Genomic DNA, 26,868 nt, shown 5'->3' with positions numbered 1-26,868 from the left:
TGATCAGGAAACTCAGCTAACAAGAAAAATTTAAGTGACTTCCACAGGTCAGGACCTAAAATCTGAATGTGTCATATAAGAAAAAACACTATGTGGGATTTTAAGCATATGTCCAGGTAAAGTTCTTTAGACAACAATTATGTAAGCTTCTGAACTTGAGTACTCAGGCTGGCATATTTTGAAATTTGATTATCACTTAAAGGACAGCCATTCAGAGTATGTGTAGAAATGAAGTTTCCATATTTCCATGGGGCCAAGTCCTAAGAAAGTCATATTCCTTTATTTTTCTCTCCAGTGCTCATGAACTTCCACTATTGAAGAACAAACTGACAGAAAGTCTGTTTTCAAAAAAGTAAGTTATTCATCAAAATACTGGCAAAATGAATCCAGCAACATACTAAAGCATTATATACCATGACCAAGTGAAATATTCCAGGCATGCAAGGTTGTTACAACATATCAGAATCAGTCAACATAATAGACCACATAAATAGAATAAAGAACAAAACCCACACAGTCGCCTCCATAGAATGTCTAAAGCCTTGACAAAATCACTGTTTCATGATAAAAATGCTTAACAAACTAAAAACAGAGGAACTTCTTCAACCTAATAAAAGGCATCTATGAAAACCCACAAACGAATCATACTTAATAGTGATTGAGTGCTTTCCCCCTAAGACCAAGAACAAGCCATGAATGTCTTCTATTGCCACTGCTATTCAACATTGTACTAAACATTCTAAGGGCACCTGGGTGGCTCAGTTGGTTACGTGTCTGACTCTTGATTTCAGCTCAGGTCATGATCTCACCATTGTGAGATCAAGGTTGTGAGATCAAGCCCTGTGTCAGACTCTGGGCTGGACAAGGAGCCTGCTTGGGATTCTCTCTCTCCCTCTATCTCTGTCCCTCCCCCACTTACATGTGCATGTGCATTTTCTCTCTCTCTCTCTCAAAAAAATAAACATTCTAACATGCCAACTAGGCAAGAAAAAAAAAAAAAAAGATATCCAGATTGGAAAGGAAGAAGCAAACCTAGCTCTACTCAAGGATGACATGATCTTACACATATAAAATCCAAAACCCAAAGGAATACACACACGCACATATACACACGCACATAGACGAAAAAGAAAGTAAAAGTATCAATAACTTATGATCCCCTCACTAAATACTAGCAACTAAGAAGCTTGCTCTTTTAATTTCATTAATCTCAACCTGAGATATATAAATATAAAATTCAGAATTTATTTTGGCTTTTCTTTTTAAAGTTTATTTATTTGAGAGAGAGAGAGAGAGAGAGAGAGAGAGAGAGAAACGCAAGTGCACCCGCACTCCTGAAAGTGGGAAAGGAGCAGAGAGAGAGGGAGAGAGAGAATCCCAAGCAGGCTCCATGCTCAGTCCAGAGCCCCACATGGGGTTCCACCCTCCCACCATGAGAGTGGAAATCAAGAGTGGGATGTTTAATCAACTGAGCCATCCAGGCACCCCTATTTTTCACTTTTAAAACTATACATAATATTTGGTTAAAAGAAGTGTTTCCTGGTATACACACAATTATGGAAAATATGAAGGGAAAGATACTTTTGTTTGTAGGCCAAGAAAGTTAAGTGATAAGAAACAGAAAAGATTTTGAAGCAACGAAAGAAATTCTGCCAGGCTCACTAAAGAATACTAATCTATTCAAGTTTTACTTTTCTTCTAATGGGTTTTCTTCAAAGCACTTTATAGCAGTTGCAATTAGTTCAAAATATTGCATCTTGGTGCTCATACAAACTAGAAAATAATGACTACATTTTCTCTTATTTAGTTTATATTCTTACTTTGGCCCAGTCTCCCAGAGATTTTAAACACCATCAAGCACTTCACAATATTGGTGTAGACTGTTTCCTTCTTCAACTTCATTAAAATTAACATAGAAGTGGTATTTTATTCCAACAGTATTGAACATGCTTCTTAGGTGACATAATCAAACATATACAGAAAGGAAAATTGGTCTCTGTTGCAGAAAAGCATTATCTTTATTTCTTGTTTGAAGATTTGAATACAGACCTAGCCTACTCTAAAATCTGTAAGGCATAAATTGAACCAAGAATAAGCCTAAGCCCTGAGAGGTCCTGCTAGGTTCCAAGAAATTTCTTTCATACCCTTTTACCCTCAGAACCTCAATAAAGAAATATTCATTCACTCACATCAATGGACAATTCTCATCTCCTCTATATTTGTAGGTTACGACATCTTCTTTTGTTGTCTAAATTTGTTTAAAAAAAAAATCAAAACCAGGCTCAAGTTATCAGCAAAGCTTTAAAGAAAACATGGATGCAACTTTTCTTTTCTGTAAATCAGATAGTTTATTGCCTGATTCCCTTTCAATTTATACATGGATTTTACTCTTCATTCACAATTTGATTCTAATTAGTAAGTGGCAAGCAAAATCAAGTTATTAAGAACCTGGACATAATAATCGAATAATAATATTTTACACCATACATGATAAAGGCAAATTGCTTAAAAATATTACACACATGCTTTCAAAAATAATTTCCCTAATATTGTAAAGCCAGTAACATGGAAACTTTGCCTCTTTGGATAAAAGCATTTCACTAACTTTTTTTCATCACGTACTCTTTTTGCAATGTAAATTCAAAAAAGGTGATAAATTCCAATAAAAAGAAAACCATAGGCCAAAAGACAGAAAACTTTTATAACATGCTACCAGACAATTCTGGGAGCTCTTTTCTGAATCTTGCTATTTTCCTTTAATTTAAAAATACTAATTAACAGTATCAACAACAACAAAATACTGATGAATTGCATAATAGACTATATCATTGTTTTCAATTTTTCATTGCCTCCCTTTACAAGTCTATGCCTTCCTGCTGGCTGCCATGCGACTGGCAGTGCTGTTTTATGAAAAGAGAACCTTTGCCCTCCCTACCAATGTCATGCTTGGGCTTATGACTGATTAGGCCGATGAAATGGGAGCCATATGACAGTATTCCACATCCAGCAAAAGCTCCCTTATTCCCTCCACCCAGCGGATGGCATGTTCCAAAAAGGTGCACTCTGTCAGCCTAAGTCCCAGAATGAAGAAAACACACTAGGGCACAGCTGACCTTCAACTGCCACGTAATATGGCTAAGAATTACACTTTGAGATTGTAAACCACTGAGATCCAGGGGTTATTACCACAGCATCGCCTGACAAAAGCTGACTAAAACAAACTACAACCCTAGCATCTAACCCACTTTGTCATTTTAATTTATCTGTAAGTAGACAAACCTGATAGATGTCATAAACAACCTTTAGGGAATGTTGATTTCACAATTCAGTATGAAAGAAATATGTAATGACTCATCTCTTGGTTTGCCAGAATCAGGCAATTTGATGTAAAACTATCCTATGTTCTGTAGCAGCAATTAATGCAGTGATAATAGAAGGGAATCAAAAGAATAAAAAGTACCCAAATCTGAAGTCTGTAGAAACAATTACTACATCACTTAGGTTCACTGTACAGACCACAGTGGGCTGTCATCCAGCTGGAGAATCTGAGGTCATTCTAAGTCCAAAACTGGGCAGCAATCATATGGGTATGGGTTAAAGTTGAGATAGGAGGTCAAGGTACCTTTCTAAGGAGATACAGCCATTTTATGTCAGAACAACATCCTAGGGCATAGGACTCTGTCAGTCTTGTGTGTTTGAAAACAATTTTTAAAAATCCATTTTAAACAGTCTTCAATTAGAAAAAATCTACAATTTTTTTCCTGGCTATGTAGCTTCATCCAATTACTTCTGAATCAAAATTACTTTTAAAAACATTCTAATTAAATTACAGATGGTATGACATAGATTTATGCTAAAGTGGCTTATGCAGACTTTTCATTCATTAGTCATGTGTTCAAAACTATCTATGAAACATTTATTATTTACATTTAAGAGTCTAATATTCAATACTATCTTCTTCTCTATGGTTCCATGCCCTGAAACTTCCTTTTCTCACAGATACGTTTTTAAAAAGTCTCCACCCACCACCCCCATTGTATCTACATCTATAACCACCCACACGTTCTTCCTCTTATTCTGGGCCTGGCCCAGCCTGCCTTGTTCCTTCTCTGAGACATGCCTCCATTCATTTGCCCCATCTTTCCTTTCAAGAGGAGACCATTCATAATCACCCCTTACACATCTCTCATTCCTTTTTGCACCCCCACTGCCAACTCCATAAACCACCTCAACCTTCTCATGTTAAATGACTACTCTAAAGCAGTTGACCTGGGACGCCACTTTCTCATGGTCTCCTACCTTTCCAACCATTTCTTTTCAACCTCCTTCAAGGGCTGCTTTCCCTCCCACTACCCCTCTGGGTCCTCAGCTTAATTCTCATTTTCTCCTCTCTCCCTGGATAATCTTGCCCAAACCACAGATGTCATCTAAACCTGTATGCTGATAATTCCCGAATCTTTATTTCTGTCCTAACCTTCTGAACCGCAAACTTTCTACAGGCAATTCTACCTGGAGGGCCAAAGGCATTTCAAATGCAACATATTTAAATCCAACCACTTCATCTTTCTCCATTCAGCTTGCTCCTCCTCTTCTATTCCCTACCTCATCACACAAGCTAAGTATTCTAAAAGTATCTTTGGTCCTTCATCCTCCCTGATTCATCTGTCTAGTCAGTCAGCAAATTCTGCCAATGTAATCTCCTAAACACCTCTCCGCTGCCTCCTCCCCACCATCCTCATTGGCTGTGCCTTGGCAGCCAGCACTCCCTGACTGACCTCCTGATCCTTCAGATGTGGCCCCTCAGAGGCACCAGACTCATCCATGGACAATGCCTTCTACAAATAAAAACAAAAAGAACATGTGACCATTTTGTTCTCCTGCTCAAAACCCTCAATAGCAGACTATCATCTAATAGAAAATGTTCAAACTCTCTGAATGCCAAGCAAGGCCCTCAAAGGCCTGGCTCCTGGGCTCCTCTCCCCCAGTTCCTCTCCTGCTACTCCTCATCTTGAATGCTTCAGACCTGTAACTTATCTGCATTCACTGCTGTTCACAACATGCTACTTTCCACCTTTGTGCCTTTGCTCACTCTTTGCACCATTGTACCCACCCACATTCACCCTACTCCCAGCCTAATTCCTATTCATCCTATAAAACTCAAATTAGATGTCATTTTCTCCAGGAATCTTCCCTAAAACTCCACACTGAGTAGGGTACCCTTTTATGTACTCCACAGGATTCCCGATTAGAGCATATAAAAACTCTACTGAGATTATTTGAAATAATCTGTTCCAGGCTAAAGTATAAACACATCAAGGGCTAGAAAAGTGGTCTATTCACTTCTGTGTATGGTTCAATAAATGGCTGCTCATCTCAACCCAGAAACCTATAAATCTAGAGGAAGAAAGTTACAAAGAGCAGCTTGAAGTATCTATACTGTGTTACATTATTGTATATGATATCCTAGGACTTTAAAATATTACTTTTGTCATGCTGAGGGATAAGAGTAAGGAAAAGAATAGAAACTAATTTATGTAACTAATTATCTACCTAAATATTAGAAACTAAAATACCATACTTCCTTTTTAGACTATAAATATTTAATTTCCATACTGAGAACTTGTTAACTCAGCCTTGGAGTATTCACTCAAGCTGAAGGGAGGGAGGGAGAAGGTGGCTAGGTAGCAGGTAAAATACGCCAGCTCTCCCACAAGAGAATTTTCTCAGGTATTCTGCTCATACTAAAAGATTAAAATCTACTTATCAAAACAGAACAAAACACTCTAAAGGAAAGTCACCTTAAAGATTTAGTTCTCAGAAGAAGTCATGCCATATTCTGGAGAAGGACCTATCTTCAATGAAAGGAACAGAAATAGGAGAGTCCATGTGGTACCAGCTAAGCAGCCCTGCACTACACATGGACACACTTCTGAGGACGCAGCAGGCTCTGCACGCAACATCTGTCCCACGTTCCGAATACCCTGCAGCAGCAGATGTGTCTGGTGCTCAGACACAGCATGGACTTTATCTGCATCACCCTAACCTGAGCCCGGACAACACAGGGTAGGTCAAAGGCTTCATCCTACAGAGTTACACAGCCAGAGGTACAACTGGTATACCACAGGAAAATATTACACCATTTGATTTTACATCAAAAAGAGAAGGCTCTTCCATATGGATGTCGGTTGGAATAATATGGTTTTCCCATTACTGCTGATGCTGCTACCTATTTCCTCAGGAAAACAGACAGCTCAGAGATTTTGCTCAAAGGGTCCCACCCTCCCACAAGGTGAATCCTCATTTTCACCACTGCTGCAGACCAGGAGAGGACCTGGCAGGACATTTCAGAAAGTGGATGGACCAAAACACTATGGATCCTGAGCCTCTGTTTCAGTGAGCTGCAGAGTCCATGGCCCTTGAAGATACAGGACTCTCAGCCTGAGGTAAAGTCCTCAAATTCCAACAGCATTTTCCTGCTCAGTTCTGAAAAATGACACCAGTATGCTCTCCGCCATGGAATACGGTTGGTATGAAAGGGAGCAAGTAGGGAGGGCCATGCTGATGGCTATCTTCTCAGTCAAGGCCAAAAGCCTGAATAATGTAACCAAAGTTCAGAATTTAGCTGACCATCATCAGCTGCTTTTTTGTTCTTAAAGAACTCCTGGGTATTTCTTCTTAGGACCCAACAGAGCAAACGGCTGACTCTGAGTCCTTTTTGTTTTTGTTTTGTTTTGTTGAGAGTTGTCTAAATCACCTGACTATTCTGTGATTTGTACCATATACTGATAGCCAATAAATAGTGTTTTCTCTCGTGTAAAAGAAAATACATTAATTTGGTAATACTAGTACAAACCAAAGCAATAACCAAACACTTGCCTTCCTTATTATGGGCCTGACCTATCTTCATGCTTGAGGGAAATAGTTTCCCTCACCTCCCCCCAACCTGAAAGAAAAGTTAAATTAGAGGAATATAATGTTGCATAATTAAAAGAAATTATTAAACACAATTAGTCAGCATACTGGATTATGATGTATAAGGCAGCATCATGGCCACTAAAAGTAGAAATGAGGAGTCTTGCCACAAACAATGGGCTAAAAGCTATTGTGAGCACTTCCTCTGTGGGTTCACATGTGTCCCAAGGCTGCAAGATTTGAACTGGTCACTACCATTCCTTAAAATCAGCTTTCTTTTCCAAATCTGAAATAGTCACAATTGTTTACACCCAATGTGGCTTGCTCTTAATCAGCAACAGTCTTCTGCACCATTTCAGAGAATGGCATGCACACGCGCGCTCTCTCTCTCTCTCTCTCTCTCTCTCTCTCTCATTAAGAAGATAAAGTAAATAAATTTCCTGCCAACCTGACAGCACATTCAAAGTCAACTGTGTTATATTTGCTCACATAATCATTCCTATCTGCACTTACTTTTCTAATGAAATAGGATTGGAAAATTAAGCCTAGGAACGGCAGCTATGCCTGCCCACTGGATGGACTCAGGAGGGCACTCTGGTCAGGGCTGTGGGAGACAGTAGTTGGCAGCAATGGGATAGGAGGTTCCCATGTTAGGTGTCTGAGACTTACCCTTGGTTCCACTTGGAGCTTGAGTTTTGATTTCTCCCAGGACACTAGGAAAGTTGCAATTTGTAATGCTGGCCACAGGGTTGTGCAGTCATTCCCCTCTCCCCCACCACTGCCAACCCACCTCCCATCTGCACCCTGCATCCCCAATCCCCTCCCAAAGAGAGAATGGCTTGGGAGAGAAGGCAGACATGTGGTCCGAGTCCTGGGCACCCACAGGAAGGACTGAGATTCCCTGACAAATCCAGAAGTGTAAGATTCTGTATCCAGCTACTCTGAGCATTCACTCTTGATGCAGAAAGACCCAGCCTTCGAAGGACTAACAACAACTGTAATGCTACAAAAAGTGATTAGCCTATTTATTACAAACTTTGTTTACTTAGGCTTTTATGTTTATTTACCACTTTATCCCCACTAGGATACAATTAACCACCCCCTCACTCATCAAAATTGTATTATAAAGACCCACAAAAATAAAATAAATGCTGCATCTGAATGTAACTTCCTGGCATTATGGAATTGTACTGTTATTATACAACCCCTCCCCTCAAATAAAAAGAATATGTAGTATGTTAAAAGAGATTCTTTTTAAATGCAGAATCATAGCTTCACCCTGGACCTATTAAGTCATAATAAATATTTTACCAAGATCCCTAAGTTATTTGAAGGCACATTAATGTCTGAGAAGCACTGGCCTGGGTGACAGTTAAGTACGCTGACCTGTGTTCTCAAAATAGTTTTCTAAGCGCTGGGTCTTTTCTTCCTCAAGATATATTTTATAGAAAAACAAATATATCTTGAAATTGGAAAACAAAACCAGATTATTTCCCAGAACTGGTGATGATCCACTAGAGTAAAGGCTTTTTCTATCTAAACTGCCAGGTAACTAATTAACATTTCAATGAACATTGACAGAAAATATGTTCTGTCACTTCATAACTCAGGTAAACAGTACAGGTATGACAACAAAGATTTAACCAAGACTAACAGATTCATATTTCAGCACTCCAGAGGATTTCTGAAAACTAATTTCCTGTCCATAAAAAAGTAAAATTAAACTTATTTTCAGCATCAAGTTAACACATAACTCTAAACTGAGTTGTTATGTTAGAGTGGTCTTCAAATTACAGTCCTTTTTGTTTACCTCAGCTAACAATGAGCCCCCTGGGAAGAAATTATGTGAAGAAGTTTAAGTACCCTCTATGCCATCCTCCACATGTGAGTGGAGAAATTACAAAGGGAAAATACACAAGGGAAAATTAATGACTTCTATACTTTGATTCCCGCTCTCCTATGATGGAAATGATCACAGATTCTGAAGTTGGAAGAACTCAGACAACTTACTGCTGCTGGTCCACATACCCAGGAATCTTTTCTATAGAGTAGCAGGCAGAGCATCTATAAGCCTCCTACAGACAGGTAATTGTTACCCTAAGACAGCCGGGTCACATCCCCTTTAGATACTCTCACACCCCCTGAACTTACTGGTGCCCTTAAATAACCCAGAACAACTCTATGCCCGCTTCCCAGTAAAACTCCCTCAACCCCTCCAGGGCCCCTGTCATGTCCCCAGGGGTTAGTTTATGCAGACTAAACCCATTTAGTTTCTTGGATGGTGCGGTGTCCTCTTACCCTGGTAATAACTGTGTATTTTGTTTCTATTGAAACTAAATTATGATTAGCCTGACATAATTTAATGAGACCCACAGTGCCAAATGAAGTCATTTGATGTAATGGGTGGTAATTCAATACATTCTCAGTGAAACATCAAAGATTATGTAATGGTTAATATATCTACATATGTTAGTACAACCACAAGTAAGGGTGTATTTGTCTGCTAGACTATGATATACAACTAAGAAAAAAACTACCAACCAACCTCTACTCTAAAATGTCCCTGGATCCCATTGCTGGAGAGAGAACTCTGTACCAGATGGATGACCTGACCCAATGTGGCCTTTCTGTATCCTTCCTTGTTTATGATAAAGAGACTTTTTAAGGAAACGAAGGGTATTAAAAGAACTACATTTGGCATTCACAAAGCAATTGACACTTTTATTACTTAACATCACAACCTTATGAGGTAGGCCAGTATAAGTGCTGTCATTTTATAAGTGATTAAACCAAGACTGAGAATAGGAAATGAGAAAAATCGTGAGCTGCCCAGGGCCAAACAGAAAGCAAGGTTGGAGCCAGCTGAATTCAGAAACCTCAATTAAATTCCCAGACAAAAGAGAACAGGCAACATTTAAAATAAGTTTTATGGATTTCACTTTGAAATAAAACAAGGAAACATTATGTTACCATTAAATGATATTAAAATTGTCTTTTATGGCCTTGATTTTGCTACCAAGGCTTCGTTTTCAAAATAAAGAAAATTTAAACAGGCAAACTTCTTCCAGGTTAAAAATTCCATTTATACACAAAAAATCTTGCATTCCTTTTGAGGTTATTTTTTTTCTTAATTTGACTCCGATGCTAACCAACAATATGCCAAAGGGCTTTGTACAAGTTGCTACATCTGAAGTGTCATTGATTAGACCCATTCTGGTTCACAGGGACATTTTCCCAAAATAGATTCCTAGCATTTTATAACCCTCCTACATTTTCACAAAAGAGAATCTGGAACACAGGAAGGAATCATTTCCCCACACACAATACTCATCTTCATCGTCATCAAAAGACATTTGGTTAAAATTCATCCGCACACCCAGTTCACATCCTCTCTGGTAACAGTGTGGCCCCCAGCCAAGCCTGAGTCCTCAACTCCAACACCAGGCATCAACCAGTCTTCCCACCTGGTTTTCTCCAAAACACACCTACCCACAGCCAGGCTGACGCTTCTCACAAATGGATGCAGCACTCAGCTCCCTGCCCCCAGTGCTCTACTGCTTCCCATCAACACCTCTCTACCTCCTGCACCCAGGCAACCAGCCCCCTTCGAGGCTGCAGCCCACGGGCCCTAGCCCTGAAAGCCACTTTGGGAAATATTTTCATCCCCTCACGTGCTGAGACCTTTCCCAAACTGTGGGTATGCTCTGGGCTCTCAACTAAAGACAAGCACTGCTGCCAACCATACAGCCGCTTAGGGCCATGGACAATGAGCACAACCAACTGGCCTGCTCTCTACCCATCACCCTGCAGAGAGAATGTGGAGGGTCCCTGTGTGCACCTCTCCTGCCGTTTGTGTTCTGGTGAACTGCTTTGACACTAAGAGCCAACAACAGGGATAGCGGTAGGCCTTAAAATGTTTGCTTTTCCAGGAAGGTAAGAAAGGGTCAAGGTACCTGAGGGTCAAGATCAGGAATCTGGAGCAGTTTTCTGACACTATACAGGGCCTGGGAAGCCTAACTAAAGGAGGCATAGATGAAGCCATGGCTTGGGCATGTCGGCTGGCAGTTGATTTGAAGAGAACCAAATATGTCAGTAGGTTCAACTGGGAAGCATCCCTATGTTGTTAGGAGCTCTGCTTCACTCCCCTCCCCCACTGGAACATGGGGGTGCAAGAGGTTTTCAACCCATGGGCAGATGGAAAAAAAAAAATTTTAATAGAATGGAAATAAAATAGAAAATATCAAAGTGCATCACACATAGTAAGGATAAGTGTTATTTTGTGACAATTATTTATTTCAGTTATGTGTATGTGTACACACAAAGGGTTGCAATGTTAAATGTGTTTATTACTGTGAGTCATCATGGTGTAAAACGTTTGAAAGCCACTGTTCTATAGTACCTATCATATAGTAATGTCTAATACTCTGTGAATGCTTACTGAACAAACAAATTGATGAGTATGAAACAATCCATTTATCACAACTTCAAAGGGTTCCAATCTGAAAGAATATAAAGTATAATGCCTATTTGAATAAAAGTAAATGGATTCTGGCCTATGTGAACCTATGGTGGGGTGGGGAGGGATACGGCGAGGGGAGTAGTAGAGAGAAATCTGAGTATTTCTATTATATTTTGACACTTTCTCCCCAATAACTAAAATGTTTTATATTTAAAGGAAGATTAAATACAATTTTTTTACTAAGTTCATTTGGAACACTTTCCCATTCACTGAAACTACCTCATAATTACAAAAGTTTGGCATCTTTAAAATACTTGGTATAGGTAATTCCACCATGATTCATAAAAGGATCTTTCAGAGACACCATGAAAGCCTTTGTTCAAGTTCTTTCTTTGCTCAAGATGCCTCTATGTCCTCTCAATACCCCCACCCCCACCATCTGTAAAAATCCCATTCATCTTCCAAGGCTTAGTTCAAAGGCCACCTTTTCCATGGAAGCCTTTTTTTTTTTTTTTAAACTCAATCTTTCCTCTTTCCCTCCTCTACCACCCACCCCAGTCCCAAATATGGTCTTTCTCTCTTCTGAATCGCCAGTGCTGAAAACCTCCTTTTCCTTTATATACTCGTATCATTCCCCTATTAGATAATCACATGTACAACCCAGTTTACTCATCTTTGTATCCCTTACAGCAGTGAAAGTAATGGTTAACCTAGTAAAAAGGATGGTCATTATTTTAAAGGCCCTGAGGAATGGCTTACATGTCCAGTGACTGATCAAAAGCTGGCGGAGAACAGGAAGGAGCAGACAGGAAGAGGGGAAGAGAGTGGGAGGTTGGAAAGAGGTGCTATTCCTCAGAATTTCTGCCCCTACAAACTTCCTGAATCCCTAACTCTTCAGGGGTCCAATTCTACCCAGTGAATTTATGGAGCCACTGCAGAATGAGTGCCTTCACCTTGTTCCAAGCTCTCTCTTGGTTAGATTCTACTTCAAACCAGACACGGGAAGTGAAATTAGAAGTAGAAATTAGGGCTACCCTTTTCAACTTTAAGTAAGGCTGAAAGGAAAAGTTGAAACAGCTATCTGCATAATTTAGACTCTAAAGGCCTCTTTGAAAAATAATTATGGGTGTTTTGACAGTATGGGGAGTGGGTGCAAAGAGGCCGAGGAGATGGTTCTTGAATATTGAACAGAGATTGTCTATATTGATTTTTTTCAACAATACTGAACATTTTTCTTTATACTGTGTATACAGGCATTTGGGGACAATTTCTGCCACGACTAGACAGGTTCAAAGCTACAGTCACAACTAACAAACTGCAATCTGTTTTATTGGTAAACAATGTCTACCAGTTAGAAAGAATTGTTAGGGATTAAAATACCATTCTCCTTTGCCATTAACCTGTACTTTCCCCCAGCCTCTCCAAAGAAAACAGGTGTTTTTCTAAGATGAATTAAAAAAAGAAGTTTTCAGTGGTATTCATTTTAAACTTATAGATATTTATAGGTTAATTCACATAGGGCAGGCATAATTTCCCAAATCATGGTATTCTGTTTTTAGATTTTTAATTTTAGATCAATATCTTTTAGGGCTCTGACCTTCTCTTTCTTTGATATTTTGACAGAACCTTAACTTCCAGTCCATCAAGGTTTTGTTTTGTAATTAACTTCAGAGCCGCCCTCATGAACTGGGAGACATCTGCAGCTCTGTAGAAAATACACTGGATTTAAGGTCAGAAAACTGAGTTTTGAGAAGTTAATGGTTGGTTCGAATATAGCTGCTCCACTTCTAGATGTGTGACCTTGGGCAGGTTACCCTGATCTTTCTCATCCTCAATTTCCCAACCTGTAAAATGGGAATAATAACAGTATATGCTGTTACCAAGGTGGCTGTGAAGGCTAAATGAGCTAAAACATGTAATGTACTTAGAGCCTGGTAAATGGTAAGCATTCAGTCAATGTTAACTTAAAATTTCTACAGTCATTTGCTTTATGGTCTCAGTGGAGTCATTTTACCATTCAAAGCCTCCATTTCCTTGTCTATTAAATGGGACTCCTACCACTTACCACCTCCAGGATTGTTACGGGATTCAAACAAGAAAACAATGGATACGAAAACACTTAACACACAGAAAGTACTCGATGTTAGTTATTTTGGATTACTTATAAGCTTAAGAATAAACCATTAGCTTAAAAACTTATAAACTTAAAAATAAACCATAACACTGAGTTAGAAAATACCATGCAAAAATTCATCCATGACTGAGAAAAGGTCTGTGTTAGAAATGCATACTCAAGTAGTTTGATTGATCTTTAACATATCATAAATATGTTAGCCTTTATCAAATGTAAACTTTACATTTGCAAACTTGAGACACTCTTTCAGTTAAGCCAAACTGTCCTACTATATTGTAAGCAAGAAAGCCTGCACGTTTTCATAAGCCAAAGATAAACCCGTGCACTGATTAAATTATGATTGCATGTACAGCAACTTTTAAAACATGCTTAGTTTTTTCATTTTTAAAAAGAATAAATGTACCCTAGCTAATGTAAATTTCAAGTCAATGCAATAGACATGCAACATGTAACTGTGCTCCAGGTAACCCAGCTGGAAACTAAGGATGCAAAGAGAAATAAAGCTTAGACCCCGTACTGGAAAAGCCCACAGAGTATAGCTGGTAATTTCACAACAGTACTCATGAAAGTCATGAGGGGGCTTCAATTTGAGTCAGCAAGCTGACAAGCACCATAAAAACATGCCAAAACAGTAAGTTCTTCCCTTTGACTGAAAAACTGTCTTTTAAAAGCAAAAGTCATTTAAAGCACAGTTTCTATCTAGAAACCTAATGAATTTGTGCCAGAAACCAACATTTCTAAATGTAAACCTGTAAAATAATAGGTATCTGTAAATGAAAGGCTGAAATAACCCCAGGAGCAACAAGACAGTAATTAGCAACTTTTATAGAGTAATAACATGTTTCATATTCTTTCTGCACTGGCTCTTTGAAGTTTCCAGTGTAATATATAAAAGTTTCATTACAATAGGGCCCATCCTTGTGTATTTTATAAGCAGCAGCATTATGCAGAGCTACGCATCCTCCACCGGATCTTTTGTAAGAAACTGCTCGATAATGCACTTGCTTTGTGTCCAGTTTAGTTTGTTACACCTGGCTTCAGAAAGATAAAAGTCACCAGAAGCCTGAATCACTGAAATAATCCACATATCATCTATACAATCTATAAATCTTAAAGCAGCTTAGCTTTAAAATTGTACATTGCATATTCATGTGCACACCACTTGCAGTTTTAGACACATGTGAACTCTTTACTGAATTAAAGCAAAAAAAAAAAAAAAAAATTACCAGAGGCAGAACAGAGTGCAGTTAATATGCTTGTTCCAGCAGCTGTTCATTCCCGTAAATATTAAACATAACACAAGTTCCTCCAGGAATATGCGGGCAGTAATTTTACCACCTGAATAGGGCTGGGTGAAAACATTTAGGAGCCAGGGGGGTGGGGGGATAAGAGGGATGCTGAAGCAGCCAATGGGATTTTTAAGAAACCCGCAACGAGAATTAAACTGCTTCTAGCGGCGATTTACCTACAGCAGCTCTTCAACGTGAGAACACGGAGCAACAGATCCCGGAGTGCTCCCCCGGCCGCCCGCTCCCCAGGCTACGAGCTGTGAGCGTGGAATAAAGGGACACGCGGGGCGCCGGGGTGGGGAGGAGGAGGAGGAGGAGTACAACTGTAGTGAGGTGTGAAGAAAGGGCCCAAAGGGATTGTGAACCTCGAGGAATCGAGTCCCCCCGGGCCAAGGCCTCTGGAATTCCCGCACTCGCCCCCTGCCCCCGGTCTTCACTTTCCATCTCGGGTGGGAGTGGGTAGAAGACAGAAAAGATGTAGCCGCCCAGACCCGGCGCCTCCAGGCAGGAGGCTGGAGCATCCTCTAAGGGCACTTCGCAGCAGCACCAACTCCAGGGGGTCGGTGGTGTGAACCAGAGGCTCTCGGAGATGAGGGAGGGCGCAGATTAAGAGAAGGGAGGTGAGAGGGGCTAGGGGCCGAGGGGTGGATCCCCAGGCACTAGTGACACGTTCTAGAAATCGGGTCCTTTTCTCTCCACGGCTGCGCTCTGCCCCTGGCTCCCCAGATCACCAGCCCTTGGGCTGGGGCGGGCAGCACCGGGGGAGAGGACAGGAAAGGGGGGCAAGAAGACGGGAAGGCGGCCGTGCATCCATCCCGGGGAGGCAGGAAGGAGCCGGCGGGGCGGGCGCCCCTGACCCACCCCACCCCCACGGCGGCCGGCCGCCCGGAGCCCCCGGCCCAGGTAAGGGCGCGCGGGCCGCCGCGGCCGCCCCTCGCCACTCCCGCCTGCCCAGGCGGCGGGCACCGGGACTCACCACAGCGACTCGAGGTCCCATTCCTGGAGCAGGGCTAAGTCGAAGCTGTCCATGGTGGGAGGTGTCAGCGCCGCCGCCGTCGCCGCCGCCGCCGCCGAGGCTCGGGCCGCCCGCGCGCTGCAACGAAAGGCGCCGCTCAAGGTGCATCCCGGCCGAGCCGGAGCGGCCGCCGCCCGCCCGCTGCCCGCCCCCGGGTCGGGCTTCCCGGCGCCCCCCGCCCCCGACTCCCGGTCCGCCGGGCGGGCGGCAGCGGCCGGCGCACTCACCCGCTCTCCGGCTCGCGCGCAGGCACACTCAGGAGAGAGCGGCGAGCTCGCCGCGCCGCCGCCGCCGCCGCCGCCGCCTCGCCCCCCTCCCTCCCCGCGCCCGCCCCTCCTCCCCTCCCTCGCGGCGGCCCGGCCCGCTGCAGCCGCCGCCGCCGCCGCCGCCGCGGAGCTCTGCGCCCGCCCGCCCGCCTCTTTCTCCTCGGGGAGGCGCGTGTGCGCGGGCGAGGCCGAGGCGCGCGCGCGCCGTGAGCCCCGCGCCGCGCCCGCCCCGCGCGCCCCTGCGCTCCCCGCGCCGCTCACCGGGGTCCCGCGGCGCTCGCAGGCCGCGCCGCCCCCTCGCCCTGCGACCCCGAGGCCCGTCTGACCCGCCGCCGCCCGGGGCCGCCCGGGGCGGTCCTGCGAGCCGGGGAGAAGGGAAAGGCGGCGGTGCCGAGCGCAGCGGGATGCTGAGCCGGGCCCGGCCTGCCGCATCTTCTGCCTCTCGCCCTGGCCCGGCCCCACCCGGCCCTGCCCGGGCAGCACGCACTTCTCTGGGGGCCCAGAATTCCCCGGACCCTGCCAGGCGCTCCCGCGGGCGGAGTGCAGGCTGCAGAACTGGAGGGCGTGCTGGGAAATTCCCTGGCCGCCCCAGGCACCGGGAGAGTTAACTGAGCTGCCTGCAGCCGCGCTGTAAACAAATCGTTTAAAATATCTGGAGTCAGTAAGTTAAGTGAAAGGGAGGAAACCTCTTCTGACAGGACCTGCAGTTTGGCCTACAGCGGGGGTCCCGGCATCCTCCAGCTGGCCGTCCCTGGAAACTAACCTTCTTTCTTTTTATTTCTTACGGGGAGAGGGGACAGGCCTCTGGGTGTAGACTGTTAACTTCTCGCCCCATCTCCTGTCTGGAGAGTGGCATATTGTCAGCTGGAAGGACGACAGAGTATCCTTGTGGCTGCTAAAAATCAGGTCCTTTTTATTATGACTTACTTGATTGTAAAGAACAGTCCTCCCCCCTTCCCTTACTTTTACAAACGTGCTGAGAAGCCCGTGCCTAGATCAGGACCATGACCCTGTTTTTCCACCACAGCTGGCCGAAACCAGAACCCTCCCTCAGTTGCCTGACTTTCCTGTCCTCTTGGCCACAGCTCTGGGAGCCTCACTGAGGATTCCAGAGAATTCCTGGAGAGAACGGTACAGAGCAGTGTGGTTATACTCCATCACTTGCACCAAACCCCCAATTCCCTGTGGTTCCGGAGGCCTTTCCAATACTCTCCCCTTTGTTCATTCTCAACAAGAAGGACCACTGACTGGAGCCACCAGAAATCTAGACCCTTGGAGAGAAGTCACAGGATCCCTCCATCAGTCCTCCTCACCTCCCTGACCTCTGAATGAGGATTAACCAACTAAGTCTGGACAACATGTGGAAGAAGAAAAGACCAATAAGAATTCTTACCTATCTGGGTTGGATTACAAAATGTTCAGCCCCCTTGTCTTCCCCCAGCTCTGAAGTAGTCCTTCCTTTATTAGCATCCACAACTAATGTGCAAAATGCAAAACAATTAAGATAGAGTGAGCATCAACATAGTTTGAGAAAATGGAATTTTTATTTTACAAGCCGACAACTCTCAGCCCCTAAAATCCTCCCTCATTAGTTGAAGGTAGTAACATGGCTACAAAAGAACAAAGAGAATGTGAATAGGGGAGAAAGTACAGGTGTGAAGGGCTAACTTCCCAAATCCCAATCTACAGTGCATTTGAGGAGAAGAAAAAAAATATCTGTCTTCCTAATATCTCCTTAGCATAAACCTTGTTGGAAATGTTTGCTCTGGCAAAAGTGAGATGCCTGAGACATCCAGACAGCATTCCCAGGAACAAAGGAAGGGGGTGGAGGGTGGAGGAGAGTGAGAAGAACAGCCCCTCTCTGGAAGAACTGCAAGTTCCCCTGCCTGAACAAGAAATGCATCCTGTCCCTGTGCTCAGGGCTGCAGCCTGGAAGCTTCTCCAGAAAGGAGACCTCCCACCCCTCACAGAGATCTGGCTTTCCTTCCCTTCCCACCACATCTGTTTATACAAAGAGGGGCTGCTGGAGAACAAACAGAACCATGTTTACTGGGAGTCCCATCCTGGGCTTGAAGCTTAAGATACAGATTGGCCCTCACCACCACAGAGACTGATGATAAATAGATGGTCCCAGAAAAGGAAAGAGAGAAAGCGCTGGGGGGTATAGAGCTGGTGGAGTGGTTTACTCAAAAAAGGCCTCTCCTCAAAAGTCACATAGTAATGGGTAGATTTATATTTGCATTTAAACACAGTGCCTCGTGTTAATACATGAATGTACTTTGAGCCCAAAGCGATTTCAGTGTGGGTATTTATCTTTCTTCAGGAATAGCCCTTATTTTCTGTTTGGGGCCTGTAACATAGAGGAAGTTATGTTAATACATTTATTTCCAGTGTATGTTTTTGTGTATAGTGTCCAGTTGGAGAATATGGTCTTTTTTTTTTTAATGTTTATTATTTTTGAGAGAGAGAGAGAGCACGAGCAGGGGAGCGGCAGAGAGAGAGGGAGACAGAATCTGAAGCAGGCTCCAGGCTCTGAGCTGTCAGCACAGAGCCCCATGCGGAGCTCCAACTCACAAGCACTGAGATCATGACCTGAGACGAAGTCAGATGTCCAACAGACTGAGCCATCCAGGCACCCCGAGAATATGGTCTTTTGAAGAAACCTAAATCATACCTGTAGGTAGCATTTTTACTAAGTTGTCGTAGAAATAAATTAATAGCACTTGCAAGTAAGATGTAGAGCAGTTAATGAGAACCTTTATAGGGTGATCTTTTTATTATTTTTATTTACCTGGTGGATTAAGATGTTCCCATTATCTTCTAGACTCTAGATACACATACTAAAACAAGTGCGCAATCTAGCTGTCAAAACTTTAAATCCTTAATAAGAAGCAAAAAAAGTTTGGACTTCCTGGGATTAGAATGCCAGAACTAAAAGGGAGGTTTTGGGGGTTTTGTTTTTGTTTTGTTTTGCAAAGGAGTAAGAGACTCCCTAAATTAAAAATAAGAACTGGTGTTTCCTATAAAGCAGATGTAGCTTCCATGCATACTAAAGACCTTCAGACTTGAGGGACTCCCTCCCCCCTTCCCTGGATAGATGCAGATAACACTACAGAGAGCTGAATGAAACCACCCAGCTCTGAAGAGCCGCTGGGGGAGTTAGCTAAGGGAGGAGCTATTGGCTCCCTGAGTCAGGGTTGGCTTTTTTGTAAGCTAGATCTATGAACAGAAAGGGCTGAGAAATGAACCCTGATCAGTCTTGGGGCAGGCCGACGAGTGCACCCAGCAAGGACCCCACTCACATTCCACCAACCTAGAACTGAAAGCCTCCAAAACGGACCCAGAAGCAAATCTGTGGCGTCTAACAAAGATCTCTCTTTGGGTACAAATTGAGAGAAGAGAAACTTTGCATGGCTATGTTAATTCATGTCTGATTCTGAAGATGTGGCTACGACTCAGAAGGTCACGATTGTGAGTGACCAGGTGGAAATTTTCCTTGTATAATTCCCACCCTTCCCCCAGAAAAAATGCCTGGCTAAAAGCCAGCCGTGCAGGTGTTCCTGTTGGAAGGTCAGGGGAGCCCCCAACCCACCTCCTGCAGCATTGCTTGTCACTGTCACTGCACCTTCTCTCCAGTTCCAGCTAGGCTGCAGACGCATCACAGTCTGCTTCTCCTTCCAGAGGCTTCTTGAGTGTTTGTAACTGTATCTAGGGATCACAGGATAAGCCCCCTAGGCTTTCTGCTTGCAAATTACATGCTAATATGTTGAGCCCCAGGACAGCTTGGGTTTTAATCCACTAGGAGTTCTAGTGCCTTTCCCTCTGTACTGGTATCTCAGAGTGGTTCTAACCTAGGATCTGAGGTGCCTTTCTTTTTCTATTTTTCTCATCGTTCACCAGGTCCTGAGCAGATGGTGTGGCTGTGCTGGCTGTCATCACTCCTCCTATGTTTCCATGGAAACATGGGGCATAGGGACCATCTCTGCCTTGGGCTCTCTGACAGTATCCTCTGGCAGAGAACTTCAGCACTCTGGCCCCTCCCCCTTGCCTGCTCACACCCTGGAGAGTTTGAGAAGGACTTGTGGCCCTAGTAGCCAGGGTTATTTCAGAGATTATCTAAGGACATGCTTCCCACAAGTGGTTGTGAACTGGCTGCAAAATGGAGGGGGAGGGGAGGGGGTGCCAATACCCTAGTTGCGTGGCACTTGTGTGGCAATGGTGGCAATATTTGGATTATCTGTCCCCTCAGCCAGATTCTATAATGACTGATTATTGCCCACATGTCAAAAGAGAAGCTCCTAAGTTTGCATCTGCTCATCAAGCAAGAGATACTTAATGAGTATAAGTATGTTACTAACATTCTACCTCCTCCAAGTGCATTCCATATATATATATATATATATATATATATATATATTTTTTTTTTTTTTTTTTTTTTTTTTTTTTTTTTTACAAAACCAGGTTTTCCCTAAGGAATGTACGTACCTTCCTCAAACTTTCCAACATCCTCCTGCCTACATAATTCACTTATACAGCCACTGAGACATTAATTAGATTCAGAAGCCCATGGAAACAGCAGAGTTGGGCAGGGTCAGAGGCCAGGCAGGGCAGAGAAAAGAGCGGGGAAAATGACCCCTTGGGAGAGGGGTAAGGAAGCAGAGGGAAATTTTTCATGCCACTCAAGTACCAAACAAGACAAAGATAATTTCAAAATGTGGTCAACTACCATAACATTGTTTAGAGAATTAAAGTATTGTCCAATTAAAGAGATCTTTAAGAAAAAGCTGATTTGGTGTAAGAATTCCATGCAAACGTCTTTAGTGTTAGTTGCTTCTTATATAGCTGATACAAAAGACTAGTTAGTGTGTGAAGCTGACCACATTTTAAAAAAGAAAAGAAACAAAGCAGGCATATCTACTGAAAATTAAAATACTGGCAGAAAAGGCATAGGATAGTCATAAGAGTAGATCAGAAAAGTATTTCTTATCACAGATCATGTATTTTGTGCCATCCTGACCTACTTGGGGGATAATCCCATTATTTGTGATAGGAGAATCCCTTGGTGCTGGTAACAAGGACCAACCATTCTGACTTAAAATGAATATCCCCACTGGCTCTTTGTTGTACTTCTGCAAGGTGTATTGCAATGACCATCGTGCAAGATTCAAAGACTCTTAATCTGTTGAGAAGAGGAGATGACTAATCATAATGATAGCAAACATTTCTATATTATAATATTTCTATATTATAACTGAGTACTGTTCTAAGTGGCAACTCCATTTATTCCTCCTAAAACCACATGAGGTGTGTTACCATTGCTTTTATTTTACAGGGGAGTAAACTTAAGAAGCAGATAAGCATCACAAACCAGAGCATAAAAGAGAGGGGATTAGATTTAAGCAGGCACAACACTATACCACCTCCCATAATTTCTGCCTTAATTGTCTATAGCATTGAAGTATTCCCATGCCTGTAGGTGCTTAAATAATAAATGTAATACAATCTACTCAGAAGGTGAGAGCACTCTACCTCTCCCCATGCAATCTTCCTTCCCCTAGTTTTTGACCTCTGAGTTCTGCTGTACCACACCTGGAGTAAGACACGCATCCTCTCAAGTCTCAGTGCCCTCCTTTGCCACATGAGAGGCTGAGTTGGACATTTTTTGTCTTTGTCAATTTTTGTCTCTGACAGCTCTAAAATGTTAGAATTCTGTTTTCAGTGGTTCCTCCTGAGCACTGTCAGGCAGGAATCCCTGGAGTACATCAGGAAAGCCATAAATCTTTTTTGTTTAAAGGTAGGACCTCCTCCTTGGCTTAAACAAATCTCAAGGTGTTGGTCTGTTCCAAACAGGAGTGCTTGCTGTTCTGTTAACAGACAGCAAGACCAGCACGTCCAAGAGGAAGAGACTTGGTTTAGGTCTGGGGGGAAATGTGAGAAAGAACTCATAACATGACTTTAGGTGCCAGACTCTTTTCTCTATAGCACCAGAAAGTATTCAAGCATGGGGCTGATTGTTCCCATGAAGACCCTGGAGGACACTGAGGTTGCAAATGGACCAACTATGGCTCACAGCCTGAAGACAGAAAAATTTCAAAATTATGTGTTGATGGGTTAAATATTGACATGCGCAAAGGGCAGCAGTATAAGATCCTCACAAGGTCTTTCAGGTAGTGGCATCTCCAGTTGCTCAAAAGTCTAGCAAAGGTCCTCCATCCAGAAAAAACGAAATAGAGAGCAGAGTCTACCTCATCAGGATACAGACAATGGTTGCTTCTCCAGTATGTATCCTCCTCTTATTTACTAACAAAACCTAAGTTTGGTTTGGGGAAGTACTAAGCCCAACTGAAAGAACTATATTTTCTTGGCTCTACTACAGCAAGAACTAAGCATATAACAGTTTGGGCCAATGAGACATAAGTTCAAGTTCACTGGAATTTCTTAGAAAGTTTTGCCTTCCTGAAATAGGCACCATTGCTTCCTCTAGGTCACTTGCTTCTTGTCTAGAATATACTTGAAGGCCTGAGGCGGAGCAGCCATCCTGAACATAAAGGGCAACAACCACAAACTAGAGTTGGCAGATCTGAAGTTAAAAGGAGGTTACACCCTTGATGGTTTCTTCACACAGTTATACCATCTTTGAACCACCTACCTGTCTCTGGACTTTTGGGGACAAAGTAAGACTCTCTGGCTGAGCCACTGTAGTAATTTTATTTTATCATTATAGCTAACTGATGGAGAAGTCATGGTCTCCAGTGTGCCCAACACTCTGCCCATAAATTCAGGTCTTCCAGATGTCTCATACTATGTGCCTCAGCAGGGACAGCACTGCAAGAGGATGAACTGCAATTTGGAGAAGGCTACATGTGCCTTCTTAAGTATAATCTTGCCAGAATCTTCTGGGTTCACTCCAAGTGTAAGAAACTATGCTCAATTGTCTGAAGATCAATTAATCTGGCTTCAGCATTTTTTTAATATTCCATATTAATGATTGTTTCTTTATTTTCATGTTATTTATTAACTTAGTTAAGTTACTGTTACATCCTCACAGGGATACTAGAAAATCTCATTTCTGGAAAACAGTGTATGAATAATAATACTCAGCCTTTCTTGTGTCCTTGTCACATACATAAAAATATGCATGCTTCAGACTCAGTCATTGTTTCTACCAATAAACTAATTACCACTGTATGAAGCTGATTTACTTCAGAAGGAGTTTAGCAAAACAACTAATTAAGTACAGTATTTTGAAATATAAACTGCATTACAAGGTTAGAACCCCATAATAAAATTGCAGAAGCTTGAAATTTGGAAGAAACCATAGAGGCTCTCTCCAGCCAACCTTCTACCCCATGCAGGGATTCCTTCCAGATCAGCCCTGGTATGTTCAGCCTACACATGAACATTTCTAATGATAGGTAACTCAGTCTCTTGAAAGGCTTCCTATTCCATTTTAAAAGAGCTCAGCTCTGACGGGAGCAACATTCTTCCTTATATTTATGAATCCCAAATTGATTTCCCCGTAACTTTCTAGCACATTACTAACTTGCAGTAAGTACTCAATTAGAGCTCAGATTCACTGAATTCCTTCTCTTGGTGCTCCATATGCTGAGACTTGCGGGCTCACATAATTTTTTTGGCACCTTTGCAACAGGGAGTTCCCTATCCAGTTGGGAATACTGTACAGAGAAGGAGAGCCAGTCTCTTAAAAGCAGCACGTGGACAGGGGAATGAGAAAAACCCCACCTTCTTCCAACCGATCTTCGGTTTCTTGGAAAAAGGGAGCTTCAAAAAGAACTTGAACTGGCCACAAGAAGGAAAATGCCTGTCACAAGACAGGGGGGCAGGAAACTCCTCAAAAGAAAGATACCTCCCTGCTGGGTCTCAAAGAAGAAGTTGCACTTTGGGAGGTAGAAAATGGGAGCCCAAGATCATAGGAGGAAGATGACAGTGAGGACAGGAAGGAGCCCTGATTAAAGCTATGAGTCTAAGGGTCAGGCTCACCCTTAAATAAAGACAGCAGCTTCTTCAAGGGATGGTTCCCACTGCTTTTCCAAAGCTCCAACTCTTCCTGTGATGCTTATTATAATTCTATATACTTAGCACAGACAGTTACATTTTTATGAATGTAGCATTACTTTCTGTCACTCTCTAGACAACAATATGAGGTTTATTGCAACATAAAGGGAGATTCATCCTCTTGGTCCTGAGTGAGCGTCAGCCCAGATCCCCATGCTGTCATCCCTATCATCCTCCTCTAAAGAATACAACCCCAAGTCAAGGATGAAGTCACTGGGGATACTTACCCAAGCCCAGGCCTTGGGCTCAGGTTCCATGGTCACATAAGTCCTTTCAGATATTTATTTACTGAACAAAATTATTGAATACCTAGTACATGCCAATCAGTGGGTTAAGAAATAAGAAAAGAGGGGGAGAAGTTAAAAAAAAGTTGCAAAGCCCACAGTCTAGACAATAATGCACATACACCATTCACTTACTCATTCTTGAATTGAACAAATATTTATTGAGCCAGTTACGTGCTCAGAACTATGCTAGGCACTCAGGTTGCCACCCTAAGTGAAACAGACATGGTCTCACTGATTATCTTATAACATTGATTAGTGCTATGATGAGAGAAGTTCAGGTACTCAGGAAGAACTTTCTAGAAAGAATGACTGGGTTGTATTCCAAGTCCTGAATGGGCTTCTCCAGAATAAGGTGGGTGGGAAAGGATGAAAGAGAAGAACAACCTCTGTATGCCATTCTGTGTTACCTGCTATGACAGAGGTGTGTCTTCAAAGCTATCAGAACAAGAGCAGATGAGTGACAACTTCTGCCTGAGGCACTCTTAACGGGCTTAATACAGAAAAGAACATGTAGGTTGGATCTAAAAGAATGAAAGCCAAAGTAGGGTAGGTGGTAGTGATGGAAGAGCATTCCAGGCAGAAGGAAAAGCACACAACTGAGCACAAAGACAAAAAGCATGTCATTTTCCAATGACAGAGAAGATTCTGTGTGGTCAAAGCCTTGCCTTGGGATGGGGGGTTTTTGGCAATCAGTGGGTCATGTTCATTTGGGAGCAGAAGCAGAATGAAGGGAGAAGGGAAAAGGGAAAAGGAGGCAAGGACAGGGCAAGAGGCTGGAGCCAGGTGGTAAAAAAAAAAAAAAAAAAAAAAAAAAAAAAACCAACCTGTTTTGCCGTTGTGAAAACATCTTAAGTGAGCAGGAAACGAACATCAGAGATTCAGTAAAGCAGCAAGTGAACAGCAGCTGCCAAACCCAGGGGGACAACTAAGAGCTGAAAAGAGGAAATGGTTTCTGAGAAACCAGAGAAAGTATTTCACAAAGCACTCAGCCCAGAGGTTTTTCTTTTTTGTTGTTGTAAAATCAAGCAACACTATAAACCCTTTCCCTCAGCACAGGGCTGACCACATCATTTGCAGAGCCCAGAGCAAAATGAAAATGTTGAGCCCCTTGTGCATAAATTAGTAAGAATTTCAAATAATGACAAGCACAGGACCCTTCTAAGTGTGGGGTCCTGTGTGGCTGTCTGGGTCACATTCACGAAGCTGGGGCTGCCAAAGTACTTTTATGCTATGAGGCACCTTTTCACTAATTGGGTAGGTGGATGCTGGCTCCTTGAGGCCTGTTGCAAGACTGGCTGAGCAGCACATCTAGAGCCCAGCACTTGCACTCATTCAGTCTGCACCATGCTAGTCTCCAGCACTTGAGTTCATTCCAAAATGAAAAGGTTCTTTTTCTTTTTGTCCCAATAGTATTGAAAATATACACAAAAGAAGATAATGCAAGCCATGCACAGCTGTATGTGGCAGGGGAAAACATTAAACTAGAAGTACTTTCATTCTTTCTCTCCCCTTTATAACAGTAAGTCCTCATAAAAACTTTTGTTTGCTAAGCTAGGTGATGATAGAGATGTAGGAGAAGTAAACAGGGAAGGGGAAAATTTTTCTGCAAAATAAAACAAAAAATAACAGGAGTACAGGAAGAAAAGAATAACTTAGCTAGAAGAGAAAGGGAAAGGAGTAGAAATTTGGGGAAAGAGAAATATCTAAATGGGATTTCAGAAAGTTTTGGAATATGATGTAATCGCATTCTCCAGCATCCTAATGAGCCTTAAATAAAAAACAAACAAACAAACAAACAAAAAAAACAACAAAAACTGCATTGTTCATTGAAATTTAGGAGAGAGAGAGAGAGAGAGAGAGGTGTGTGTGTGTGTGTGTGTGTGTGTGTGTGTGTGTGTGTGTATGTTGGGGGAGGTGGTTTTCATACAGCTAAAGATTAGAATTATCTGGGGGGAAAATTCCAATGGCCTGTCCCATCCCAAGACAGTGTGAAGATTAACTGGTGTGAAGTAGTTGGGAGAGTCCCTGACTCAGGGGAAGCTATCACACAACTGGTCAGGATAAGGTGTCTCTTTTGGCTCTAGTCCAGGTCTTTTTCTCTAGCGACCCTCTCATTTCCATTGGTCCATTTGTCTTTCCTTGGGTCAGATCCGCACTTTAACTACTATTGCTTTATAAAAGACTCTGATGGCTGATAGAGCCAGTTACTCCCACCTTGTTCTTCTTTAGGATAATCTTCAGGGTGCGTGGTTGGCATAGTTGGAAGAGCATGAGACTCTTGATCTTGGGGTCATGAGTTTGAGCCCCACACTGGGTGTAGAGATTACCTAAATAAATAAAAATGTAATGATGGGCACTCTTGTCCTATTCTGGTTTCAAAACTCAGGATTCTTTGTAGACCTTTCATTAGATTAAGGAATTTACTTTCTG

At 42.7% G+C, this 26,868-nt stretch overlaps 1 protein-coding gene across 7 annotated transcripts in view; it reads right to left on the bottom strand.

Annotated features, from left to right (window-relative positions):
* AFF3 (AF4/FMR2 family member 3) overlaps positions 1 to 26,868 on the bottom strand; it is a 571,747-nt gene that overhangs the window by 514,597 nt on the left and 30,282 nt on the right. For all 7 annotated transcript variants that reach the window (XM_045054068.1, XM_045054069.1, XM_045054070.1 and 4 more), the window contains exon 2: positions 15,771 to 15,887. In XM_045054068.1, the coding sequence (XP_044910003.1) occupies positions 15,771 to 15,823 (53 nt within the window). In that variant the 5' untranslated portion in view covers positions 15,824 to 15,887. The remainder of the gene's footprint in view (positions 1 to 15,770; positions 15,888 to 26,868) is intronic.

This window comes from Felis catus, chromosome A3 (genome assembly GCF_018350175.1).
Source record: "Felis catus isolate Fca126 chromosome A3, F.catus_Fca126_mat1.0, whole genome shotgun sequence".
Taxonomy (NCBI): domain Eukaryota; kingdom Metazoa; phylum Chordata; class Mammalia; order Carnivora; family Felidae; genus Felis; species Felis catus.
Note: the sequence above shows the minus strand (reverse complement) of the source record. Positions and strands in the feature narration are given on the sequence as shown.